The sequence below is a fragment of the Sycon ciliatum genome, chromosome 1, assembly GCF_964019385.1.
Source record: "Sycon ciliatum chromosome 1, ocSycCili1.1, whole genome shotgun sequence".
In the NCBI taxonomy this organism is placed as follows: Eukaryota; Metazoa; Porifera; class Calcarea; order Leucosolenida; family Sycettidae; genus Sycon; species Sycon ciliatum.
Window position 1 is genome coordinate 62,092,015 of NC_088643.1, and position 22,298 is coordinate 62,114,312.

The 22,298-nt window shown below is 48.3% G+C and overlaps 2 protein-coding genes across 3 annotated transcripts in view; both read left to right on the forward strand.

The window, feature by feature from the left end:
* The window catches only part of LOC135804752 (Bardet-Biedl syndrome 2 protein homolog), a 34,635-nt gene extending 22,339 nt beyond the window's left edge, over positions 1-12,296 (forward strand). The window contains exons 14-24 of one of the 2 annotated variants that reach the window (XM_065318706.1): positions 597-627; positions 2,245-2,323; positions 2,758-2,865; positions 3,279-3,320; positions 4,120-4,213; positions 4,740-4,877; positions 5,167-5,241; positions 6,167-6,229; positions 7,967-8,079; positions 10,456-10,604; positions 11,190-12,296. In XM_065318706.1, coding sequence (XP_065174778.1) covers positions 597-627; positions 2,245-2,323; positions 2,758-2,865; positions 3,279-3,320; positions 4,120-4,213; positions 4,740-4,877; positions 5,167-5,241; positions 6,167-6,229; positions 7,967-8,079; positions 10,456-10,604; positions 11,190-11,374 — 1,077 coding nt within the window. In that variant the 3' untranslated portion in view covers positions 11,375-12,296. The remainder of the gene's footprint in view (positions 1-596; positions 628-2,244; positions 2,324-2,757; positions 2,866-3,278; positions 3,321-4,119; positions 4,214-4,739; positions 4,878-5,166; positions 5,242-6,166; positions 6,230-7,966; positions 8,080-10,455; positions 10,605-11,189) is intronic. The other variant, XR_010551079.1, reaches the window with a different exon arrangement.
* A 6,650-nt stretch (positions 12,297-18,946) lies between these two features.
* Positions 18,947-20,925, forward strand: LOC135804754 (uncharacterized). The gene has a single exon (XM_065318707.1). It carries the CDS (start codon positions 19,264-19,266, stop codon positions 20,452-20,454), a length of 1,191 nt encoding a protein of 396 aa, XP_065174779.1. The 5' UTR covers positions 18,947-19,263; the 3' UTR covers positions 20,455-20,925.
* The last annotated feature ends 1,373 nt before the right edge of the window (positions 20,926-22,298 follow it).

The window sequence follows — 22,298 nt, forward strand, 5'->3', positions numbered from 1 at the left end:
CACTGTCCGTGTTTACTTAGGCAGATTTCCAGTGACCGATTCCCTGGCTGTTCATAGACCGTATCTATGGATTGATGTGTGCTTTGCATGTTTGTTTACTGAGAGTGCAGTTCTGCCATGACCGTTGAACCATGACTTGCGTTATCTTGCAGGCAGAGCTTGGGCCGTTTGACAGTCTCAGTTTTGAGATTACTGCCAACTGTACCTGCAGTTACCAGTACTTGTTGGCATGTGTGCGTGCATGCGTGCATGAAACAGTTATGTGAGGAAGTGTGCAGCATGTATGTGAGGATGTGTGGTTTTCATTGACGTGGACGGTCACACCACCATCTATAGAGGTGAACTGGGGCCGAAAAAAGGCCCCAGAGGCAACTTGAAGACCCAAGAGTTAACAAAGTAACCAAACTGAAAGCCAAGGCACAGATACAGCTCGCATTCGACATTATACCGCCACCATTGTTGACAGTGTGCTAGTTCGCAGTGCTTTTTCCCCAGTAACTTGACTGAGGGTCATTCTATGTAACTTGACCAATGTCTACATGTATGCTGCCATTGTCCACTGTTTTCTTGTTTGTCATATTTGTGTTGTCCTGCAGTCCCATCTCAGGTTGGAGGTGGATCTTGTTGGTAAGCTGTCTACATGTACCAAGGCCAAAAGCCAGAATTTTGGTTGATTTTTTTTCCAAATTGTGTTTCAGTGACCAAATTTCAACGAAGTTTTGACGCACTTATCAATGTATAGCAGTAGTGTGTGTGTGTGTGTGTACAGTGAGGGTTGTACCCCACCCGTCGTGTGTGTATGTACAGTGAGGGTTGTACCCCACCCGTCGTGTGTGTGTGTGTACAGTGAGGGTTGTACCCCACCCGTCGTGTGTGTGTGTACAGTGAGGGTTGTACCCCACCCGTCGTGTGTGTGTGTACAGTGAGGGTTGTACCCCACCCGTCGTGTGTGTGTGTACAGTGAGGGTTGTACCCCACCCGTCGTGTGTGTGTGTACAGTGAGGGTTGTACCCCACCCGTCGTGTGTGTGTGTACAGTGAGGGTTGTACCCCACCCGTCTGCGTGGATTCACAGCAAGCATGAGTCCCAGTGAAGTCTGAAGAACATATTGAATGTTCCCTGCGGGGATGACCACAACACCATAGCTTCAGTGTTTTCCTCAGACCCCCGTCAGTTGAAACTCTTTTAAAGGGGAAGTTAAGGCAAAAATTAAAATTTCACCAGTTGTAGTCTTCGGGGTGCTGAGTCGAATGGTCTTGGTCCGAGAAAGCTGAGACGCTCCCTTCCTACTTGAATCCCAATCGAACTCGCGCACTTCCACCGAAACTGGGTGACTGCGCCCTACGAGATGGGGATTTGTATGCAAAATGTCACTAAAAGCGCCATTTCGTTCTTATAAAAGCACGGATGACCGCGATTGGCCCATATGTTGTAGTCTTTTGGACGCTGAGTCGACTGGTTTTGGTCCGAAAAGGCTGCGATGCAGCGTTCCTCCTTTATTCCCAATCGAACATGGTTGAAGAAGCGGTCACGTGCTCCTGGGTGCCAAAATCACCTGGTCACCACGCCAGCAGGCGACAACTTTCACACCAAGGTTCAACTCGAGTGACAGGACTGCACCCAAAAAAGGTCAAAACAGGCTGTAAGTTGTACCCTGCAGGCACGGTGACCAGGTGATTTTGGCACCCAGGAGCACGTGACCGCTTCTTCAACCATGTTCGATTGGGAATAAAGGAGGAACGCTGCATCGCAGCCTTTTCGGACCAAAACCAGTCGACTCAGCGTCCAAAAGACTACAACATATGGGCCAATCGCGGTCATCCGTGCTTTTATAAGAACGAAATGGCGCTTTTAGTGACATTTTGCATACAAATCCCCATCTCGTAGGGCGCAGTCACCCAGTTTCGGTGGAAGTGCGCGAGTTCGATTGGGATTCAAGTAGGAAGGGAGCGTCTCAGCTTTCTCGGACCAAGACCATTCGACTCAGCACCCCGAAGACTATAACTGGTGAAATTTTAATTTTTGCCTTAACTTCCCCTTTAGAAGTGCAAACTGGGCTTGACCGGCATCACCAACATTCCATTGTGAGAACGATGTCATACTGGATGAGTGGCTCACAATTGCCGCTCTGTACAAAAATACATCACTTGTGGCATGCTCCTATTAACAGCCCAGTACTGTGCAGCTCTGGTTGTGACATGTGTGTGGGCATGCTGCGCTCGTATTGCGTTGTTTTCTCTTCAGGATCCAAGCTGGGCAATACGCTGATCAAGTCGGTGGTTCTCTTTGCAGAAGGACTGTTTGAAAACGAGAGCCATCAAATGTAAGGAAGGCTGTGCTGTATATGAGTGATGACTAGACATTCCAACTCGACTGTTGTCTGTACTGATACATGAAGAGGTCCATCAAGGTTATGTGTACATTTCTGGGTACTCAGCAGCTCAGTGCTGTGGATGTACTCCAAAACATGTGGGGTTCCATGTGTGCTAATGGAAGCTGGACTCTTTCAATTAATGTTATTCAACCGAGGAATACTATCCCAGAGTATTGTTTTAGCAGTGGACTCGGTTCAGTGTGACACTGATCTCTAAAGTTAAGCCGTCATTTCAGTAGTCTAGTGCAGTACCAGACCTCGGCCATTTCCCCGGTAAGAATGTAGAGGTCAGTCACAGATCTTTTCTTCTTGCCCTCCTCTCCAGTCTTCTCCTTCCACTGATCTCACTTACTCTGCGTCACACTTGTGTTCGCTTACCATAGATATCTGCCTCGTGAAGTGATGAGCAAATCGGTGCACGTGCCGATGACACCTTCCAAAGATATATCTATGGATATTCAGATTCGGGTGATGGTGGGAACGATGTTTAGGTAAGTGTAAACTTCATGTAACGATAGAAGCATATTGTGTTGTGTTGTGAGTATCCATTTCAGGTAAGTTTGCCTCTGTTTTATTGAGTACACTTGGCCCAGACTGCATGGCTCTCCTATCCTCCAGCAATGCATGTGCCACCATCAGTATGACTTGTGGTCTCAACACCGGCTCAGTGGTTGTAGTCACACCAGAGGGCGATTGTAATGATGTGTGTGTGTGTGTGTGTGTGTGTGCATGCGCGTGTGTGTGTGTGCGTGTGTGTGTGTGTGTGTGTGTGTGTGTGCATGCGCGTGCGTGTGCGTGTGTGTGTGTGTGTGTGTGTGTGTGTGTGTGTGTGCGTATTTAAACGGTTTGTGCATATTTGTTGTGTTTATGGCGTGTGTTGCTGTGCATGTGGATTCTACTGTAGTGAGCAGTTTCACATGTTTGAACTGAGAAAGGTGCTTCCAATGTAAGTACATCACAAAGGCTAAAGCACTGCATGACCGCCGCATGACTGCATGACTGCATGGGAAGCTGTGTGTTAGTATCATGTTTGCCCTGGGTCACTGTGTTAGTGATGTTGTGCAGCAGTAAATCTAAAGTCGATACATACCTTGTATGCGCTCTCTTTATTGTCACTATTCCATTACGTGTGCCATACTACTATACTGCCAGCGCACGCCGTCTCTCCCATGCCCTCCACCTTTCCAGCCTTGGTGTTTTCTTCTTCGGGAAACGACTGATTCAGTACAACACTGCCGATCATCATACCATGCCGAACTGCACGGCGAGAAGTACTTGCACGTCACGGAAGTGTATTGCATACTCCTTATATCAGTGTTAAGCGTCAATCAGCATGGTGCGAACACATCTGCTCCATGCAGGTACGAAGTAACTGCCCCTGGATTCCTGCCATGCAGTGTACATGTGTTAGATAGTTCTTGTCCAACGCGGCACCTCACACTTGCAGTGAAGTGATGGGGTAGTCTGGCAGTTTCGTACAGTAATTGTCCTTTTCTAGTTTCATCCAACCATGCAATTATTGATAATCAGCGCGCTTCAATAATATTCTATTCCTGAAAGGCAGTGTTATTGATACACAACAAGCAAGCGTGCCACTAAGTGTGTGCCGGCTTATAGCAAACTGCATGTCACTCCCCACGTTCTCAGCGGTCAGGGTGCTGAATGACGCAGCAGGACAATAGTCGACAATTGTCATGTTTCTTACTCGGGGTACTGTTGCGCTGTTTGTTGTTGCTCACATCCAGGTTTAGCTTCTTAGTACCTCAATCAGTTGAAGACGATGAAGTGCCGCTGACTGCTAGTGGAATGATGTTCCAGATGCCAATGCTAGTCCCTGGTGTGAGTCGGGACCTTCGATTTCCCCGCCTCAGCACACATGCAGATAGTAGTACCCTGGGCCGCAGTAACCTTTTGAATTTTCCATTTTTAGCTGTTACATTGGCCTCTGTGTTGATTGTTTTCTCGACCTGTAGTTGGAACAAGCTTGACCTGGCAGGAAAGGCTTTCTGTCTTTCACTGTTCCTGGAAGTATGCTGATCAGCTGTAGTGCCCGGATCATGGTCGTACTCGACATTCAGCAATACTGAGCCCAGTCTTGATACAAACCCAGCCATAATACTATTGGTACCTGAAAACAAGTTTTGCCACGAAGCAAATGCATAAAAAAGAGAAAAACTGAAAGCAGAAACATTTGAATGGTAATGCATGGGACTGCATAAAATGAGTTAAAGGGATCACAAGTGCCAAACTGGCTGCGTGTGCCGAAAGCGTCATCACGGAGAGTGCAGGACAGAGTAATAGAATAGCTGCTGGCTTGTCCGTTTAACAGATGCGGCCTGTATTGCTGATTTTTGACTTTGTACAGGACCTCAGCCGATGGCTGGGTGAAGACTTCTTTATGACGGCCGAATACTGGAAAGACCCACACATCAAGCACATCCGAGTGCGATCTCTGAGGCACCGTGGACGCACGCTGACACTGGAAGTGCATCACCAGGCAATGGTAAGATGCACATAACCAGGCAGAGGTTAGATGCACGGCCTGGCATACAGCTCAGTGTGGCCTTAAGCTCACAACAAATGTGCCATTGTGGGACACTGTGAGAGACGTTCAAACTATTCTCAAACACTATCATCATTTGATATTGTACCAGAGGAATAATACGGGACGTAGGGGCGTACATAATTAAACGCTGTGGCTGTGATAAGAAATCGTTCTGCCATTAGACCAATAACACATGATTATGATGCTGTCGTGCATCTGTGGGTTGTCACCCGTGTTTGGCTTTCAGGTCTATGTCTTCACCGAAGACATTGAGCTTGCTGGCGATGTACTGCAGTCGTTTTCGCAGTTCCTGCACGCCAAGGTAAGAGGCTGCAGTCGCGTACATCCCTGGTGATAGTCAGGGGAATCTTCCAATAACTTCTGCGTCCCGCTCTGACAATTGCAGTCGGTCTTGAACTTTGTACACTCAAATTGTACTAGACAAACAATTTCCCCGCTGCCAGAGGCTATAGTTTAATTGGGAATATAGGACGTAGGGAGCATCTCAGCTTCCTCAGATCAAGACTCGGCACCTGGAAAACTACCACCAGTGAAACTTTGATTCTAGACCATTATTCCCCTATAGATCCGGTCCCCTTTAGCCCATGAGGTGAAAGAGAAATGAACCGTTTTCCTTGCAGATCGGTGTACCTGCCGCTAATCCCTTTGCTGAAAATGTGTGCATGTGGTACACTGTGTATACCCAGTATGAGTGTGTGAGAATGTGGTACACCGTGTATACCCAGTATAGTATGAGGATGTGGGAATATGTGCATGCATCTGCATTGTGTAGTAGTACTGCCTAATGAAATCCAATTCTGTGCGTCAAGCTTGCGCTCTGCACCAGTTCACCGTTCATAGGTCTATGGGCTGCACCATGCCCGGGCCGACGTGACATTGACTCGCTTGACCGTACATTTATTTCATTGAGCAGCGCTGTAGAAGTGTATACAGCCTGCTGTGGATGTCATGTGCACCCCTGTCATGTTCTCAGGAATCGTTCGGCCTGGTACTGCCCGATGCCAGATTGTATTTTGGCTATCACTCTGTATCTTATCTTGGAACTGACCGATGGAACTCCCTCCCTGCCGCGATTCGCACCATATCCCTGCCTGCTGCATTTCGCTCCGCTATCTTCACGTGGCTAGGGCACCCTGTAAGAAGACCATAGGTCTGTGGGGACTGCCCTAGTAAAATATGAATAAATAATAATAATATTTATGTTGTGTTGCTATGCGTGTGTACAGGATGTGAACACGCAGAGTTACTTCCCGACTTACGAAGAGTACATAGTGGCGCTTGCTAAAAAGGTGAGTGAAACGTTCTTGGAAAACTCTTGACCTACCTTGCCGTGTGTGCCAGAGTACTGAGTGCGCAGTTGATTTCACCCATAGCTTTATTTTTAAGAAGAAAAAAGGACCAAAGAGCTACAAGTTACGCTATATTCTCCACTAACACTACCAGTTACTTTACAATCAGCTCATGCGATAACCTTGAACGACACTGACCAACGGTACTGATGTTCTTCACCTAACGGGCATTCTCGGGTGCCAAGGCGTTACCAGAGTACCAGCACCACCGCGGTCTCCACCTAGATTCTAGGGAAGGCACCAGTGTAAATCATGTACTAGTACCAGCAAAGACGATCAAAGACGCTGAGAAGCTGCTCCGTGACATGCGAGAACACGTCGATCGACCTGCCATTTTGGTTGGTTCCAGCCGTGATGAATCGAGCGATGGCGACGCAGACTGAGACTCAATTCCCATCAATCGACCTTGTAGATACCGTACACATGTCCATTGAGCGTATTGAAGTGTTTCTCTTCCAATAGAACACTTTTGTTCAGCACAGTAACTCCTTGAAAAGTCATGTGAAAAGTCGCGAAGTTTTTGTTTCCGGAGGAAGTACTTTTTGTAGTTCTGTAATCTCCAGTCTCCCTGTTTTCCATAATGTGGCTGCGGGCAATTGCACGAAGGAGCAAATCTGTTAACATACCATGGCGAAAAAAGAGAAAGTGGAAGTACAAAGCTGAAGTTCAGGGTCAAGATAAAATGGATACGACACTTCGCTAGGAACGACAGCTTCAATCTGACTATGGTGCAGAGTGCATGGTATTCAGCACTGCTCGCAGTCAGTCGCTTAGCAAATAGCGACCCTTGATGGTGCACGAGGAAAGTGCTGCAGTTCACGAGTTCAGGTCAGTATTCGTGAGGATGAAAGTATTGCAAAATTATTTTGCGAGTATGATTTACGCATGTTGTTGTATTTGGTTCTTGTCTCGTAGAATCCAGTGTCTGATGTAATATGATGGTCTAAGTGCACGTGCGAGTATGGTGTGATGTGGGATGTTTATGGTGTGTGGTACATGCAAGAGTATGCGTTGTCAGAGTGTGAGAATCTGCTTCCGTCCGTGTGAGAGTGGCTGTCAAGTGGGTGCTGAAGTATGCAGTGAAATGGTCCCCAGATCTAAAGATTGTGTCGTTATCCGTGAGTTGGTATTGCAACCGAGGTTGTTGTTCATAAGGCTGACGGCACTCGTAGCTATGATACTAGCACGACTTCAACCCCAACAAGGTTGTAAAGCTGGGATCCAGGGATTGGATTTCACCTAACCAGCTTTACATGTACGGTGCCTGGTGAAATCCAACCCCTTTTTACTTGCAAAACTGAGATACCGGGGGGGGGGGGGGGGGAAGGGTGTATCCACTTGGAACCACTGTACTGTAAATATACAAATTTTCGGCAGCTATTTAATTTCGGCTATATTCGGCACCGACCCAAAACGCCTAAATTAAAACGCCGATGAAATTTTCACAGCATCTGTCGATGCCCTCTACCCCACCCCCAAAATAAATCGCCGCCGAAATGTCAAAAATCGTGAAGTGCCGAAAATTTGCAGCGCCGAAATTTTGTATATTTACAGTACATGTATGCAGCGTTGCGAGGTGAAATCCAACCCCTGCAAGGTTGCACCGCCGATACCCGTGGGGTGGGTTCACCTGGCAACACTCTTCCTACTGCACACATGTATGACTGTCGTTCGCAGGTCAACGAGCAGGATAAGGCATTCAGCAGACTGCGGGCCGAGCTTGCTGACCATAGCAATCTGATCCGTGGACTGGTGGTGCGCGCCGAGGATTCACGAATCAACCGTGATATGTACGTACGGTCGGCACTGTTGCTTAGCGACCACATCCCATCCTCACCACAACCCAAATCATGCCTAACCCACCTCCACTCCCAGAATCAGCTTCATCCCCAACCTAAATTAACCATACACCCAACCCTAACACCACCCTCACACCTCCCATCACAACCACCCTCACACCTCCCATCACAACCACCCTCACACCTCCCATCACAACCACCCTCACACCTCCCATCACAACCACCCTCACACCTCCCATCACAACCACCCTCACACCTCCCATCACAACCACCCTCACACCTCCCATCACAACCACCCTCACACCTCCCATCACAACCACCCTCACACCTCCCATCACAACCACCCTCACACCTCCCATCACAACCACCCTCACACCTCCCATCACAACCACCCTCACACCTCCCATCACAACCACCCTCACACCTCCCATCACAACCACCCTCACACCTCCCATCACAACCACCCTCACACCTCCCATCACAACCACCCTCACACCTCCCATCACAACCACCCTCACACCTCCCATCACAACCACCCTCACGCCTCCCATCACAACCACCCTCACACCTCCCATCACAACCACCCTCACGCCTCCCATCACAACCACCCTCACACCTCCCATCACAACCACCCTCACACCTCCCATCACAACCACCCTCACACCTCCCATCACAACCACCCTCACACCTCCCATCACAACCACCCTCACACCTCCCATCACAACCACCCTCACACCTCCCATCACAACCACCCTCACACCTCCCATCACAACCACCCTCACACCTCCCATCACAACCACCCTCACGCCTCCCATCACAACCACCCTCACACCTCCCATCACAACCACCCTCACGCCTCCCATCACAACCACCCTCACACCTCCCATCACAACCACCCTCACGCCTCCCATCACAACCACCCTCACACCTCCCATCACAACCACCCTCACGCCTCCCATCACAACCACCCTCACACCTCCCATCACAACCACCCTCACACCTCCCATCACAACCTCCGTCACACCTCCCATCACAACCACCGTCACACCTCCCATCACAACCACCCTCACACCTCCCATCACAACCACCCTCACACCTCCCATCACAACCACCCTCACACCTCCCATCACAACCACCCTCACACCTCCCATCACAACCACCCTCACACCTCCCATCACAACCACCCTCACACCTCCCATCACAACCACCCTCACACCTCCCATCACAACCACCCTCACACCTCCCATCACAACCACCCTCACACCTCCCATCACAACCACCCTCACACCTGCCATCACAACCACCCTCACACCTCCCATCACAACCACCCTCATCCCCTACCCTCACCACCTACATGTATGCCACTCTCACGCTCTATCCCACTCTCACACTACGGTGCATGGAATGATGTTCCTTTAGGCAGGCTGCCGTTTTCTGTCCTTTGCAAGGATGGAAATGCCGGAATATTGAGGTGTGGAACTGCACAGGCATGCCATGCATGATGGCATGTCTTCAGCGGCGGTACTAATGGACTGTGTCACAACGTGTGTGTGTATTCTGCAGTGTTCCCGTGTTTACAATCGTACAATCGTGCAATGATACAATGATACCAAATCACGCAAGCATACCAGTATACCATCACGCATGCAGTCATATTGTCACAAACTGTCCATTCACCTTGTATACACACACACACACACACACACACACACACACACACACACACACACACACGCGCGCGCGCGCGCGCACGCACACACATACACGCACGCACACATGCACACACACACACACACACACACACACACACACACATACACACACATACACACACACACACACACACACACACACATACACACACACACACACACACTGATGTACAGCCCAGCTTCAGATAATTATATCATGCATAGATTTCTGCAGAGTCGACTATACTACTGTAGTAGGTGTGGCGCAGTACTGGTCAGTACTGGTCTGTGTAAGAATGCGCATGAGTGATGAGTCCTTTGTCTCTGCATGGGAAGCGGGTCAGGATGTGAAGTTTCAGCATGCTTTCATTTGATTGAAATAGCTAGAAGAAGTGTATGTGGAAGAGTCACGCACCGCCGAAAGGAATCCCAGCATATAGCCCATTACTGAAAGGTCATTCCCCGTGTTGTATAAGGTGCCGTTTCTTCCAGTGCATGTTCCACCGTTGCACTGCCGTTTACCATGCCAGTGTCTGTTGATGAGTGTTAAAGTATATTATGTGTACATGTGCGTGTGTGCGTGTGCGTGGGGGGGGGGTGCGTGTGTATGTGTGTGCGTGTCTGTGTGTGTGTGTGTGTGTGTGTGTGTGTGTGTGCACATATGTGTGCATTTCAGGACGGGAGTCCGTCATACCTACAAGTCTCTGTATGAGTTTAACTTGGACCTTGTTCACGGTCACGTCATACGGATGACAACACACGATCAGCTGACAGAGCTGCAGAGGCAACTCAACCATGCACTGCAGGTGTATGGACGACTGAAACGTGAGTCACAATCTACCACTGCAGCAGAGAGAGAGAGAGAGCTAATCCTCGGAAGGTCGACGCCTTGTGTACATGTACATGTCTACTCCTACTTGTAGTATACTTTGGCTGTTGATGTGGCTGCTGCTGTTGCTACTTCTGCTGCTGTTGCTACTTCTGCTGCTGCTGTTGCTACTTCTGCTGCTGTTGCTACTTCTGCTGCTGCTGGTGCTACTTCTGCTGTTGCTGCTGCTGCTGTTGCTACTTCTGCTGTTGCTGCTGTTGCTGCTGTTGTTGCTACTTCTGCTGCTGCTGGTGCTACTTCAGCTGCCGTTGCTCTTGCTGTTCTTGTTCTGTACATGGACTGTGCGTTTCCGTATATGCATGTGAGGCTGCGCGAGTGAGTCATGTGGTAAGCACTAAGCACATTACTATCAAGCGGCGGTGAAACATGCTCGATCTGTCATTGATACAGATCTGACATCCCATAAAATAGTTACGAGAATCATAGCGTTTTGTGTACAATATGTCCTGAAAAGACTATTTCCAATGGCTTCTCCATAATTATTTCACCTCCGTCTGCTGTAACTTTCTTGTTGTCGATAGTTGGCAAGTACAAAGGCGAGGTGATCACCGAAGCTAAGAAATGCTTGGACGGCAACAACCATAGTCGCCTGGTGTCCATTCTACGCGGCTATTTGGACCCCGACGACTGGCAAGCGAAACTGGCGCAGAGAAAGGCACTGCGTACCACCAGGGAGTTCCACACGAAGTACATGGGCTACAACTGAGCTCCACAGGCTGGTGATGTGGTGATGTGGTGATGCTGCCCACTGGATAACAGCATGCACGGATTCATTCTCCACTAGCACCGGCTGATGTGAATGCATGCCAGCCAGTCAGTCAGTGCTGGTATGATTGTCCTGATGGAGAACCGGACTGGAGATGGGGCGGCTAGCTGAACCTTGCCTCAGTACCTTCTAGTGCTACCCCCGGGGCCAGGAGCCTAACTAAATGGTTATACTGCTGCACTATCATGTGTTCTTATCCATCCATGTGCCAGTGTAAGCTAGTAAAGCTATCAGATCTACATCCCCATGAAGCAACAGCAGTTCTCAAACACGCTCTCGGTGTTAAGATTTCTTGGCTGCGTAACCTATCCGGCTCCAGTCTCAGGGATCTAGTACTAATGGATGCTGCGAGATCTGGGTTGGACGAATGAGCATAAACTGGTCCCGATTGCTGTCCCACTGTTGCTGTCAGGTTAATCGGGTGTACCAAGGCAAGCTGGGTTTATCAGTTCCTGGCACTCCTGACCAAGAGAGAGCTACCAGCATGTCCTGATCGACATGACTGCACTGTGGATGTCTAGCCCCATGCCTGCGGTCAATAACTATACATATCCCCCCCCCCCCCATTCTTGGTACAATCTACTTAACTTAATGGTTTTGCAAACAATGCAACTATTTTATATCAAGCGTGAGTGATCGTTGATTTCAGGTTTTTGTGATTTGCTGTGCAAGATACAGCTGGTTGTTTGCAACTATTTTTGTAACAAGTGTGAGCGATCGTTGATTTTTGGTTTTTGTGATTTGCTGTGCAAGATCGTTGATTTTTGGTTTTTGTGGTTTGCTGTGCAAGATCGTTGATTTTTGGTTTTTGTGGTTTGCTGTGCAAGATACAGCCGGTCGTTTGCCTGGTGAGTACCAGCAAGTGGCTTCCAGTTGTTCCAGAAAGCAGTAATAGTCAAGTCTACTACCAGATTGGGCTTGACGGTGTTTTGATGCACCTGCAACCTGTCACGGCGGCGGTTTGACCTCGAAGTGAAATTGTACTATTCCGTACACATCCTGCATTGTAAATCTCTTTACATGGCCACGGCCGGACAAATGTTTGGTCCCACCCTAGGCTGTGCGAGGACCTGATCCACTCAGACAGGTCCACTGGATCTGTCACATATATGTAATCGACTATTGCCTTATTGGTCACGAATCTATAATTTTTAACTTGTGTGTGATCAACGGTGCCGGTGAAGCCTGCGGCCCGCATCAGATCTACTCTGATTTGTAACCTGCACCAGGATCAAGTACTACATGTACATGTACATGTACGTACACGGTACAGTCAGTCTAGTCCTTCTTCACTGGTGATAATGCTAGTACAGTAATACCTGTCAAGGCGACCACTCGGATAAGGCGACCCACCTGTCCAAGAAGACCACTGAAACTAGGTTCAAGGGATGCTATTTCCAGTCAAATGACCCTGAATAAGGAGACCACCTGGTACCAGAGACCACATTTTGAAGGTCCCTTGAGCGGTCGTCTTAGACAGGTTTCACTGTACATGTACTACCGTACTGGCAATATATGTTGCCGCGTAACGCGTAACGCAGGGGGGTGCGGCGTAACGCGCGACCAGGCTAGTGCGACAAATTTTCGTTGAGTTCGTAACGCGCGTCCGGCGAGGTGCGGCGATCTTTTCATTGCAGTTTGCACTGCAAAAAAAGGCTGAAAACTGTGAAAGCACGTGTACCGCGTGGTGAAAAGTAGTTTTTGGAGGAAGCGCTCTTCCCCTATGTCACTTTCCTTTTGATGATCTTTTTGTGAACAGATCACTCTGATAGTTAAAATATACAGTCTTCTATTGATATCGATGTCGCCCTTTGCCGTCGGGTTTGTAACAGTTGGATAGCAACTGAATTTCTGTGCCTTCAATGTGGATGAAAAGAAAAAATGATGCGGCAAAAGCAAAAAAATGATGCGGCAATAGCAAAAAGTGATGCGGCAATAGCAAAAAAAGGACTGCGGCAATATAGAAACCTGTGTAACGGCTCCTGTGCGACTTTGCATGTAACGCCCTGCGTGCGGCAAACATGTGCCAATGTAACGCTTCATGGCCTCACTGCGGCAACATATATTGCCGGTACGGTAGTAAAAATACTATGAAACAAGGTGGAGGACACTGTGTTCGAAAACAGTGACCTTACCACAACCTTCCACGGTGGCCGTGGGTAGAGCCCCGGTCCGTTGGGATCATCTGAACAATATGGGTGTTGGACCCGGTTCTGACCCTCTTGTGGTAGGGTCACTTTTTTCGAACACGGTGTCCTCCACCTTGTTTCATGCTGTCAAACTAACAACATGTGTCACTGTGAACTATAACAAGGTTTATCTAATACAACAGTAGTATTCTACTAGTATTGGGTTATAATATAATAGCAAATACTAGTATGTGGGCTCCTTTCAGGGGACAGAACAGCATACCTTGGTGCACTCCTCTGCACTGCTTGTCCTCTGCTCTTTTAGATGCATTCCGGCTACGGTTTAGTGAGCCCCTGCTGCGTAGGTCATACAATCAAGTACATGTCATCTAGAATGATCAAAGTGGATACCGGTATGTCCTGTAAATTCTGCACAAATACACGTAGTCTTGCTGTAGTACAAGACCGTGGCTAAACCGTAGTAAGTTCAAACCCAAACCAATACTTCAAATCAATTTTTTTATAATTAAAAAGAACTATGGTTGATAAATATGGTGGTAAAGACACACCTGGCAATAATTAGATGGCGGTAAACACACGCCTGCCCACACAGGCTCTCTAACTTCTAAGCTGCAAAGTTAGTTCTGGCACAGAGCTCTCCTTCTCACCACCACCACCACCATCTAATCAGTTCGCGCCTGGCGCCTAGTCGATGCATGGTTGGCGGTATACGACATAGCAGGCTGGTACATCAAGTAGCGCATGGCACATAGAAGATGACACAGCAACGACATACATATACATGTACATGTAGCTCGATTGCGACGTACATGTAGATCTACGTTTAAAAAGAACTAAATCAATAAACTCAATAAACTCTCTTGTAAACTCAATAAGCGCAATTCAAAAGGAGAAAACCAAAAACAAAAAAAAGATGGTATGTCCTTGTCGTGACGTGGATGCTCGAACGGCCGGCTTTCCTTGTTTTCTTTTTCTTTTCTTTTTTTTGTTGCAGAAGCACTGTGCAACCCGACTCAAGACAAACCTCGGAACGAAAGATCATTGCAGGGAGGGCGAGGGTAGGACAAAGGTACCGAAGTTGAGGGTTGACACTCAGAACAAAATGAGACGGAGCTGAATAATACAATATCACGATGATGTCACAAAGGTCAAAAAGAATGGTTCCACCAATTATATAATACATACGTTGTAACGCTGCGTTTCATGCACGTAGCCAAATGCTAAGGGAATCATCAGACAACTAATGCTTTTGTCGCGGGATAGCTTGTTCTTATTGTGGGGGATACGCATGGGCATGTAGAGGAGGTGTGAGTTATCAATGCAGGGCATGCATGCCGGGAAGAGCGAGTGATAAGAATTACATCACTAGGATGGGCATGCGCAGTAGGCGCGAACTATGCATGGAGCGTGCAGAGGCGGAGAAACCACCAGGCAGGACAAGGCCAAGCCATGGGGGCCCTGGGCAGGGGGTGTGATGTGTGGCGGTGGAAGCACACTGTGGTGTCCACGATGATGTCATGTATGAACTACAACAGCTTTACATACACATACACCATGCACGTATCGTGGTTACGTGACTAGCAGGTGTTTTGGGACGGCGATGATCATTCCTTCCTCCACAACTCCGTACTCACACCGAGTCACACGTCTAGAAAATCATAACCAGCAGAGCACACCACTGGATAGGCTAGAGCCGCAGCTATCCGACGCGTACATGCGTCATGCACCCCTTGCTTGAGTGGGGATGACGTACGGTGTGTACTAGATCATTTTGCTGCTCTCAGCTTTCTCTCTCTCCGAGTCTCTCTCTCTCTCTCTCCGAGTCTCTGTCTCTCTCTCTCTTCGAGTCTCTCTCTCTCACTCCGAGTCTCTGTATCTCTCTCTCTCTTCGAGTCTCTCTCTCTCTCTCTCTCTCTCTCTCTCTCTCTCTCTCTCTCTCTCTCTCTCTCTCTCTCTCTCTCTCTCTCTCTCTCTCTCTCTCTCTCTCTCTCTCTCTCTCTCTCTCTCTCTCTCTCTCTCTCTCTCTCTCTCTCTCTCTCTCTCTCTCTCTCTCTCTCTCTCTCTCTCTCTCTCTCTCTCTCTCTCTCTCTCTCTCTCTCTCTCTCTCTCTCTCTCTCTCTCTCTCTCTCTCTCTCTCTCTCTCTCTACAACGTGACAGTACAAGTAGTCTAGTATGTACGTCAACAGACACAGTCAGTGCCCCACGGCGACATAACCCATGCTTGCAAAGTACTAAGTAGGTGCAAGGAGCGTAATCTCATTCCATTCGATGCCGATGGCCGGCAGTGCAGTGTGTGTTCCACTCGGCACTCGCCCAGCAGCCTGTGTTCTCAAATATCCGGAAATCGTTAAGCTCGGGCATAATTGTTCTGGCCGTGGAAGACTGGAAGTCGTGCTCAAGCTCAAGCGTCACTGACTCTTATATCTAGCGAACTGCGCCTGCCTCTACTTACCCTCATCTGCACTCTCTTAACCTCGTAAACAGACACAGTCAGTGCCCCACGGCGACATAACCCATGCTTGCAAAGTACTAAGTAGGTGCAAGGAGCGTAATCTCATTCTTTTTCGATGCCGATGGGCGGCAGTGCAGTGTGTGTTCCACTCGGCACTCGCCCAGCAGCCTGTGTTCTCAAATATCCGGAAATCGCTGAGCTCGGGCATGTACCGGTAATTGTTCTGGCGGTGGAATACTGGAAGTCGTGCTCAAGCTCAAGCGTCTTATATCTAGCGAATAACCTCGGGATGTTTTCAACTCTCGATTCCTTCATGCCTTTTAGGTTTACATTTTTGTACTGTTTCGGATTGTTGCCGTGGTTGAATCACACCTTCATTTCTCATTCATTTGTCATTGGCAGTCGTTTGACGAGCCAGGAAATGTCAACTATGATAAATACAAAAGTTAAGGCGGCTAGATGGTATTGTCCAAGAGTCCATGGCCGCGTGCATGGAATGATGAAGTCTACACACACGCGCGCGCGCGCGCGCGCACACACACACACACACGCATGCACGACGCGCATACGACGGCGAGGTGGGTCAAAGTGCACGGGAGAATGGAATGAGATGGAAGGAATCTGGAAGGAAGAATCAACTGGTCATCGACCCGCCCAAGATATACCCCTCAACTAACTTCCAAACTATGGTTGGATTTCGATTAATTGTGCCTTGGCAATATGTAGTGGTACTAGCGCCACATTGGCATAATTATAGTATTTCTCCTGGAATCCTAGCTATACAATCAAGTGAATAGGCCCTAAGGGTGTGATCACTATTGAAATGAAGTACTCTCGACAATAGTGAGGTTGCGCAGCACGCTGTGTGCAGTGCAGCTTCTCCCACCTCAGCCACCTGTGTCCGTGATCAGGTACATGTACATGTACGTATATGCAGGGATCATCATGTCATACGTGAGTGTCAGCTACAAACCAAGCGCCTACCGTCCAGGACAACACCAACTAACGTAACTCGTTACTCGCACACTCCGCCCAACCTTCTATAGTCCAGTCTACCATACAGTCTGCTGCACCGCTCTGAACGCTGCCACCTACAAATACGTAAAAAATGCTGCAAGCCTTCCAGCGCGCCATCAGAATCTGCTTCCCCCCCCCCCCCCCCTCCTCCTGCTCTTCCGCCGCGATCAGGTCGCCATTCAACACACGCAGCTGATATCAATGAAATAGAATGAAGTCGTGAGTACATGTACTACTAGTACAGTGTATCTCTGTCCACCACTGTAAGTACTAAGTACAAGTACAATGTGTAGATACTCGGATGTTGAGACAATAATAAATGTAGAAAGGAAAAGGACATTATGGATACGAGTCAAGTCCACCACTGTAACTAGATACTACATGTACATGTATGTACAGTCAGAAAGTTCAACAACTAGGCACAAAGCTGACAGAGTACTGAGACATTCGACGTCCTGACACCTCGCTTCAACACTTTCTGACTGCATAATTAAAACACTTTTTCCGTCCTCTTATTGTTTGCGTTTGGTGGCTCGGAACAGGCAATCATTCAACGATATAATCGCACAGGTCACATTGTAGAGTGCAGATCACCTAGTGCTTTCAACAATAATAACGTACTTCCACATTATGGGAATTTGGTATAACCCCACACCCGTCATTGTTGAATATTCGATAATAGCGTGGATTTCCCCAACAATAATTATATTTTCATTTTTTGTTATCCTCTCCCATGCCGTTGTACATAAGCGGCTTGCCGCGGATATGTCAATACTACTACTACTATTGTTTGCTGACTTTGCCATAGTCCTTCCTCCCAGCTACCCGCCTACCGGAGGAGCGGGTCGTGTTTATTATTATTACATCCGCTCCAAGTCGTGAGGCGGACCGCTGCAATACACACTTGCTGCTGATGTCAGGAGCCAACCCACCATCAGAATATTCACTATACCCTATAATGTAATGAATACACCATGCCTCCTGGTAGTGGTAGGCGAGATTAAAGCTGTGGTGATTCCGTACCAGAGAGTCATGAAACTGTTTTGCAGGTACGTCTCCTTGATACACGTCATACAATTGTTATTCGGATAAACATAGTACGGGGCTATATCGAGTACAATGTATATGAAAACCCTGTTTCCTCATCATTCTATTCACGACAATACAAGCGCACGGGCATGATCTTTGCAGAGAGAGAGGAGGAATGCTAGTTATGATTGTACAATTGAGTGTAGCTCGACCGGCTTCCTTTTTTATTTTTTATTTCTATTCTTATTTTACTAGGGAATTCCCAACAGGCGTCATCGCCTTCTTACAGGGAACCCTAAGAAAGTCTTGACGTATGAACGAAATTCAGCAGCCTTGCTGTGACGGAGGACGACCATTATGTCAACGTCAGGATGCCCGCCAGTCCAGGCAGACAGTTGACAATCACGACAAGCGTTACGTGCAGTCCCAGTCAGGGATTGACATGTGCCCAAGTACGATGTATCCGCGCAGACGTGCTCCGAACGAGAAGCGTAATAACACTGTAAATCTACACCCACGCATCAGCACATGACAACCCGAAAGATTTTTTAATGTTTCGAATAGCATCTTTCGGACTTGGTGTCAGTGGAAGATTCAGTGGTTCCGAAACGTGCAATGCTGACAGAGTCGTTTGCGCTGGATCTCTATGATTGTGTACGTTGTGCTGATCAGATGTCGCACCACAAACAGGCAGTTTCGCCTTCTTGAATGTGCACGACAGAGTCATGTAGCGAATTTGTCATGACGGGGTCCAATGGAAAGGGGGAGGGATTCAGTCTAAGTCGTCCCTATATTCCCTACGAGTGCGCAGAGCCGCGTACGGTGTGTTATATGGGATGGAGGAGAAGGAGAATGGAGGAGAAGGAGAATGGAGGCTAGAGGCAGGGGGTGTCGGGGGACACACTTGTAAAGTGTCCTTCCTTACGGGTAATCTGGGCGTGAACATGACATGCTGATCATGACCAATCCTGCAGAGTACGAACAACACGGTATAAAACAGACGAGAGGTTACGGAGCGAATCAGTGCTAACCCAAAGAGGCAGAGGAAAGGACACAGGCACTACTGCTAACTTACATACTGGCTCAGTACTTCACCAGAGTACAGTGTTCCTGACTAGTTGCCAGTGTTGGAGAAAGTATTCAGCCTTGCTGCCTCCACAAAACTAGCAAGTCCGACAGCATGGCTCCTCTACGAGCTGGTATCCTGCAGGTCGTGTGCCTAATGGCCGCTGTACTTGTGTCTGTAAGAGCCGCACCAGCAGAGCACCCGGAGTCCAAATCACAAAATTGTGTTGTGAACATGCTCGCGACAGCTGGAATCGACAGACACCTCGCTCGCAAGTACTCCAGGTTTCTGGCGCTGGCAAAAGTGAATCCACAGGATTGGGTTAGAGAGCCATTGCAAATTCTGGAGAAGGCTGGCATCACCAACGTGACCGACATAGAGATGATTGCAGACTGTCATTCACCGCTTGTCGACGATTTGTCCAGGCCGGAAGGTTGTCGAAATTACCAGGCCTGCGACGATAACTCCGAATGCGTTATGTGGACAAAGAGCACAGGGGCCGCTCACTTCGTGTGCCAGACGAAGGACTACTGCAAGGAGGAGCCCTGCCTAAATGGCGGGATATGCGAGAGCACTAGCGATAATTTCACATGTGATTGTGCTATTGGCTACAGTGGGCGACACTGTGAGGAGAAATGGCTTACCAAGGAACACAGTGATCAACAGTACGCCGACCTGAAAGAATCAGTTGAGACCACAATGGGAAACATGGAGAAGGTTGTAACGTCGGCTCTGCGGTCACTTCAAGGTCTAATGGACGCTGTCTATCTCTCTGTGGCTGGGATTAACGCCAACATCGAACTCAGCCTTCTTACACCAACTACGCCTCCAGTGCCAACAACTACACCGACGACCACCCCCACAACCATTCCGACCACTGAGACTGTCACCACCAGGCGAAGGATTCGCGTTGCAAGGACAGACATCGAGATGTTCGTGCCACTCCGTGTTACTTGGTTCACGGCCAAGTCAAGATGCGAAGCCAGAGGCGGCACGCTGGCTGAGGCGAGGAATTCCGCGGAGCATCACCGACTGTACACCTTCCTGTCTGCCCGTGGCCGTCAAAGCAACACAAACTTCTGGCTTGGCGGCACTGACAGACATCACGAGGGTCGCTGGAGATGGCTCACAGGCGAAGCATTCTCCTACACCAGGTGGTTCCCTGGCGAGCCCAACAACGACTACGCTGGTCACCCGGAGAACTGCTTGCAACTCGCCCGCGGTGGGTGGAACGACTTGCCCTGCGATCGTCCCATCGATGGATACTTGTGTCAGGTCACCCGCTATAGTTACAGATACGTCTAAGACTGTCCAATAGGCACACCTCCCAGGCCAAGTTAAAGTGAGCTTACCTACACATGCACATGTTTGTCGAAGTGAGTGACCCAGCAGGGAGTGTGCCGTCGACCACCTAACGCATGTACATGTACATGTCCATTGTTTGTAGTTAGCTGTTCGATACCTTTTCTATGCTGCTCACCACTTCATATTTCAGTCTTTCATTATAAAAAAAATCTTTTCAAAATTCTTAAGGACGCCTCATGCACCTTCATTATCAGATTCTAGAACTATTACACATTTGCAGGCAACTCGCCCACACTCAAAAAGCACTGCATTTTCACACACAATCTGATAGGTTTTTCAGAGTTTCGATCTCTGTGACCATCGTCAGGAATGACAAATAACTTCTTGCTATACTCTGTTATTTTCCTTCTTATCAATAATGTGATGCTAATCCAACTGCTGACAATCGTGAGAAAATGTTCTTGTAAATTACCCACCACCTTTGCCTTGATGTGTGTATGGAATGAGTGAGCAGTTGATCCTTTTTATTGCCATACAAATTCTTTTCTCGGATGGAGAGCCAAGGATTATTTATAAAAAGTAAAAAGAACCAAGGAACTACAAGTTACACTATAATGTCCACTAACACCACCAGTTACTAAACAATCAGCTCCTGCGACCATCGGTCATTGTCGTTAGGCTCCGGCGGATTATGCTGACGAAATCATGGAATTGTGCTTTCATGGATTCTCGCATTATGCTCGCAAAACTCTCATATTATGCTTTGGCACGCTGGGATACATATTCCCTTTGTTGTACTTATGCCAAGTTATGGAGCCTCAAAGAATGAAGTTGAAGACACCACTGCAGCTGTACTTATGGTTGATAAACTAATAATTATGGTGGTAAAGACACACCTGGCAATATGCTCTCTAGGCTGCAATGCTCTGGCACAGAGCTCTCCTTCTCACCACCACCATCGTTCTCGAGGCATCTGGGAGTCGAGCAGTGGTGTGCACCTCCCTAAGCACCGCCGTCACCAATCTGGCAACTTGGCTTGAGGACCGTGGCCTTAAGGGGGCAGCCTACCCATAAATTTCATATGGAATTCAATTGACCGTAACTTTGGTGTTTCTCAATGGATTTGAGTGAAATTTTGACCACACACTCCTGCCACTATGCTGGCCCTCAGGACATGATTTACAAGTTCTTGCGCCTCACTGACAGGCTTTCCAGGCCGGAAAAACTCAAATTTCCGGCATGGTGCCACGGTGTGCGAGCCACCCAGGAGCCAAACAAATGCATTTACAACTTTTTCACATTTTCGTGCTCATTCTGTTCGTGCGCGGGACTCAAACCTAGAACAAGTCCAGAAGCAGCCATGGGTGATGGGGTAGGGCCCCTCAACGAGGCCCTGGAATCTGTCACAACGGAACGAGTGGGCGTTCTCTCACACACTCCCACAGACCCAAGTCAATTCTTGAATTTTTTTAGGTTTAGCACGTGCTACGAGGTCGTACCTTTGATACAACATCCAGTGCTGGGACCTCCACAGCAAGCCATTTCCACAGCGCTGCACACCAAATCCAGGATACCCTCAGAAACCGGCAAAGACTACCACTCACGTTTCACTACTGCCTAGTACTGAGTCCTACCTGACTTCTTGACACGACTCAAACTTGCCAAAGTCACTAAATCAACGTCACGTCAACTACAATAATCAAGCCACATACATGTATCTGCAACGTCACGAGGGTGCTGGCAAAAGTCCGTGCAGCCCAATACGTGGCTCAAAAACCTGATTTTTTGGACTTGGAGCAAAATTCTGCACACTTTCACGTGTTTCCATGATACGACAAGTAAGT

Bases quoted from the DNA above. Each gene is read 5' to 3' on its own strand.
- LOC135804754 (XM_065318707.1), top strand. From the start codon at position 19,264: ATGGCTCCTCTACGAGCTGGTATCCTGCAGGTCGTGTGCCTAATGGCC.